Raw genomic sequence first — 5,066 nt, forward strand, 5'->3', positions numbered from 1 at the left:
CCGGATGGGGTGTTGCACATCACGGGCTTTTTCACGCTCTACGAGGGCTTTCTCGGGATAGATTCACATGCGAATCTATTCCAAGCCTTCTTCCAAGCTTGAGGCCTGTCGGTGAAGGGAGACCCAGAGCTCGTGCTAGTCGGGGGATTCGGCCTGCAGAAGAAGTCTCACAATTTGGGGGACTACCTGGTGGTACACCCAGATGGATTCGAACTGGGGATGGCACAACGAATGGTTCTACATCAGGAACTCGGCGGAGACGCCATTCCCGGTGCTCACGGGGACGCGTCCTGTGAAGAAGGAGAGCTGGACGTGGGGGCCCCCTACTCCAGAGAAGGTGCGCATGGGGGGTCCTCGAGAAGGCGCTGCGGGACCATGTTGTGAAGGAGGGCCTGAACAGGGTGCATCTTTTCGGCACCATATACTACCGCCGCATCATCTCGTTGGCTGTTAGGACGACCAGGATGTGGGAGTACACCGGCATCACGAATCTCGACTGGGTGTCGACAGCGGCGGTGACCAATGATGAGGTGTGGTCGTGGCTCGATGTGGTGCTGAAGGTGGGGAATCAGCAGACCGTCTGTGGTCCGCAGGCCTTCGACAAGGTGCACCCGCCGGATTTGGTAAGTTTTTCCCCTCTCTTTCTTCCTGCTGGTCCTTGGGCATCGGTCGTCCCCAATCTTGCCCTCATCTCTCGAAGGGGGTAGCGGGCGCGGCCAAATAGGCGGCCTAGGTAGAGGCCACCCGGGCTAGGAAGAGGAAGAAAACCGAGAAGGCTGAGAGAAGGCAGAAGAAAGAGATGGAGATTGAGCATCGGGTCCGAATGGGAGAGGACCGCGATGCCGTTCAAGATGAACTTGAGTCGGAGCCTTCATCCAACTCCAACGATGGGGAAGAATATGAGGAGGAAGAGTCGGATGAATCCATGTTCTTGATTGGACCCCGTGACGCTGGGCGTCAGGGACAATGGAGGCCCCCGGGGCATCTTCCAGTCCCTCTAAGGTGAGAAAGTGCGCTGCCGATGTGGGTGCAGCGAGGCATGAGGAGGCAAAGCGGGCCCGAGTGGGCCAACACTCGGAGATGGTAGACGCGGAGCTGGTCGAAGGAAAGCGCTCACCTGAAGGTGCGCTCGAGCGCAGCTGGCTCAACGAGTGGTCAAGAGGAGGCCGTGCAGGGCTCCCTGACTAAGGGCGTCGGTCATGGTGCTCCACCAACCGTTAGGGGAACAGTGAGGCCAGTTCCCTCCGTGGCTAACGCACCATGGCTCGGTCTGCTGCCACCGTCGGGTATCCCAGTTTTTGAACTTCCCCCGCTCGGCCGGGCCTCAGGATAAGGGAATCTTTTTTCGCGGTTTTGATTTTGTTTCTGAATGTTTTTGTTCTCTTATTCTGCTTTTTTCTCATAGTGCCTTAATGTCGACCGGCCTCCAGCATAGTGTTGAGCAAGTGCCATGGAGACTGAACCTAGCGCCGTTCGCTCCAACCCAAGGAGGGGGCCGGGGATCACCTTCTACGAGCAGGCCGCCGGTGATGGTGGCAATACCCATTCAGTTTTGTGCATGGGTGACCGTGGTGGCGCCTCCCCCATTGAGCGCGGGAAGGGAGGAAGAAATCATGGCCCTCGAGTCCCCAGGTAGAGGATGACTTGGTTCCCCCGCATGGTCCTAGCTGGAGTAGGAGGAGGGGGGCCACTCCGGCGCCCGCGGACGTCGAGACCAAGACCGGGCCGCTCGCTGCGTGCGAGGGGGTCCGGACTCAGGGGAGTGAGTACCCAGACCAGGATGGTGATTCCTCAGCACCGGAGACGGCACCAGGGGGAGCCAGGAGTGGGCGATGGTCCTAGCCTCCAGGCCCTCCGGTTCTGCGGGCAGGTCGGTCACCGAGTTGGTGTGGCCCGACCCCGGCAGATAGCACGAGGCTCGTTTTCGTCCTGCATGACCATCGGGAAGAGAAGCTCTGGGGTCTTCTCGAGCGAAGAGCGGAGTCGGCCTGCAGTGAGCTTGCTGCCATAGAGTCGGGGCTCATGGAAGCCCTCCTTGGTCAGGGTTGCTCAACAGATTGCATCAGGTGAACTGCTGAGTTTGCTCAGGTGAGTCTCAACTGCCACCTTCTTGGCCTCCATTTTGTTTTCCCTTTCTGATGTGGGTAATCTGTCTTGACATTTCTGACTCTTTGCTTTGAAGAAGCTAGAGAGGATTTCATCGAGCAAGTCCCAATTTCTCAAGGAGGAGCACAGCTGACTAGGGCAGGAGGCGGTGGCGCAGAGATGGGTTGAGGAGCTGACCCGTGAATTGGAGGCCGCCTAGGGGTCGGCACTTCATGAGTGCGAGTGCGCAACCACTGCCGAGCAGCGACTCACCGTGGCCCAGTCAGCTCTGAGCATGGAGCAGGAAGCCCGAGCCCTTGCTGAGGGGCAGGATCAATCCAGGGGGCAGCGCGTCACTGATTTGGAGGCAACGCTGTCCTAGAGGGAACAGGCGACCGCAGTTTGTGAGTGGTTGCTTTCCTGCATCCCCTCAACCCTGTTTTCACGTTTTGTGGCCTCTAACCCTTGCTTTGTTCATGTTCAGATCTAAGAATGAGGAATGGTCTCGTGAAGACCGAACTGCAGAGGTCGGAAGACGCTCGACACTCCGCCGAGTCCGAGCTGACCAACACCAAGGAACTGATGGCACGAAATGCACAGGTGTTGGCAGATTCTATGGAGAGGAGCAGGATCCTCGAAGAGGAGCTCGGTCAGATCCAAGGCGCAGCACGGTCGGTGGTCATCGTGGTGCTCGAGCCTCGCCCAAGGTCGAGCGCGTTCGTCGCCGACCTCTCGGAGATCCCGGGCGAGGTGGCGGGGCTCATCACCCACGGATTCTTCCATGGTGCCTCGGGGGTGTTGACATTAGTGGAGTCACATCACCAGACCCTTGACTTTGAAGTGGTCAGGAGAGGTTACACCGCCGGGTGGTCCGCCAACCAGCTCCGCGAACTTGGTCAAAGCCTGGTGCCAGTCGTGACGGCAATTGAGGAGGCGACCACCGCTAAGTGGGTGAAGGAGGCCCATCACGTGGAGAGGGAAGCGACTTTGGGCAGAGGCGGCGTCCAATCTATAGAAGCCGAGTCAAGCGCCGCCCCGACCGGACAGGCTCCTAATCATGGAAATCCTCCGGTCGACCCTACAGTGTGGCTCCTCCCGTCCACATCGTCGGCCAACGCGGACGCGGGACCATGGTGGAAAGATTTGTAGCGTAGTTACCTTTCATTTCTAGAGTAGTTTGTGCGGGGCTCTTGAAAGGCCTTCGAGTGAAAAATCCAAGTGTTTGTAATTGTTTTCGTTTTATATGGTTTTTTGGGAAGCTGGTCCCACCCGTATCCCTTTGTTTCCTGGAGTGATTTCTGCCTTCGCACTTTCCCTTTCGAACCTGCTCGTTACCCATAGGCTGCAGCGTGAAGCCGGGGGCTGGCTCGAGTGGCGTCAGCTGCTAGTTCACCGTAGGTTGTGATGAGGGCTCGGTAAGTCGAGTGGCCCAACAAAAATCACTTAGGTTGCGCACGGGGAATGGGTCAACCTTTCGCTCGAGCGAAAAAAGTTGCCTTTTTGTGCGTAATTTGCAAAAGGAAAGAGGGGGTAGAAGTACGCATGGTGGTGTACCCCTATGGGGCCCACGAGCGACCCGGGCCGCGTGGTGGTGTACCCCTATGGAGTTGTTGTTTAAAGCAGAGCATCTGAAAGGACTGAATTTAGGGGAAGAAACAACGTAACTGCTCAATGTTCCAAGTGTTGGTCAGGACGTTGCCATCGCTATCCTTCAGTCGGTAGGTTCCTGGCCGGACCACCTCCGCGATCATGTACGATCCTTCCCAGGGCAGAGTGAGCTTGTGCTTGTCCTTGGTCGACTGCGCCCCCCGCAGCACCAAGTCATTGACTTCGAGGGTTCTTCCCCGGATCTTCCTCTCGTGGTACCTGCAAAGAGTTTGCTGGTAGCGAGCAGAGCGGATCAAGGCTATCTCCCAGGCCTCCTCCAATAAGTCGATCGCGTCCTGCCGAGCCTCCACGGCTCGGTCGGGGTCAAAGGCTTTGACCCTAGGGGCGCCATAGTCTAGGTCGGAGGGAAGCATTGCTTCTGCCCCGTATGTTAGAAAGAATGGGGTGAACCCCATGGACCAAATGGGAGTTGTCCATAGGCTCAAGTGGACGGCTAGGAGCTCCTGGACCCACCGCCCGGCAAACTTGTTGAGCTGGTCGAAGATACGAGGCTTGAGTCCTTGGAGGACCATGCCATTCGCCCTCTCTACCTGCCCATTGGTGTGAGGGTGTCCAACCGAATCCCAGCCGATTCTGATCCCATATCCGTCAGCAAACTCCAAAAACTTCTTGCCTGGGAAGTTGGTCCCGTTGTCTATGATGATGGTGTTTGACATAGCAAATTGGTAGACGGTGTCTAGGAAGAACTTGACGGCCTCTTGGGGATTGATTTTGGTGATGGGTTTCGCCTCAATCGATTTGGTGATCTTGTCCACCCAGTCGATCCTGATCCCATATCCGTCGGAGAACTCCAAGAACTTCTTGCCTAGGAAGTTGGTCTCGTTGTTTGTGATGATGGTGTTTGACACACCAAATCGGTAGACAGTGTCCAGGAAGAACTTGACGATCTCTTGGGAATTAGTTTTGGTGATGGGTTTCGCCTCAATCGACTTGGTGAACTTGTCCACCGTGACGAGCAGGTGAGTGAAACCACAAGGGGCTTTCTTGAGAGGCCCGACCATATTGAGAACCCAGACCGCGAACGGCCAGGTGAGGGGGATGGTCTAGAGCGCCTATGCTGGCAAGTGGTTCTGCCGAGCGTAGAACTGACACCCCTTGCATGTGCAAACGACCTCCCCCACGTCGCATAGTGCTATCGGCCAGTAGAAACCTTGGCGTAAGGCCTTGCCAATTAGCGACCACGGAGCCCCGTGGTGTCCACAGATGCCAACATGGATCTCTAGGAGGAGTTCCTTGCCTTGATGGGTCGGGATGCATTTCATCAACACTCTCACCACCGATGGGCTGCGCTTGTAAAGCTTGCCGTTGACAGA

General features: G+C 56.9%; 1 protein-coding gene across 1 annotated transcript; it reads right to left on the bottom strand.

Annotated features, from left to right (window-relative positions):
• Positions 1-3,728: 3,728 nt before the first annotated feature.
• Positions 3,729-4,754, bottom strand: LOC112903608. Its single transcript, XM_025972852.1, has one exon. The coding sequence runs from the start codon at positions 4,752-4,754 to the stop codon at positions 3,729-3,731; it is 1,026 nt and encodes a 341-aa protein (XP_025828637.1).
• Between the last annotated feature and the right edge of the window lie 312 nt (positions 4,755-5,066).

The sequence above is a fragment of the Panicum hallii genome, chromosome 8 (assembly GCF_002211085.1).
Source record: "Panicum hallii strain FIL2 chromosome 8, PHallii_v3.1, whole genome shotgun sequence".
NCBI classification, from domain to species: domain Eukaryota; kingdom Viridiplantae; phylum Streptophyta; class Magnoliopsida; order Poales; family Poaceae; genus Panicum; species Panicum hallii.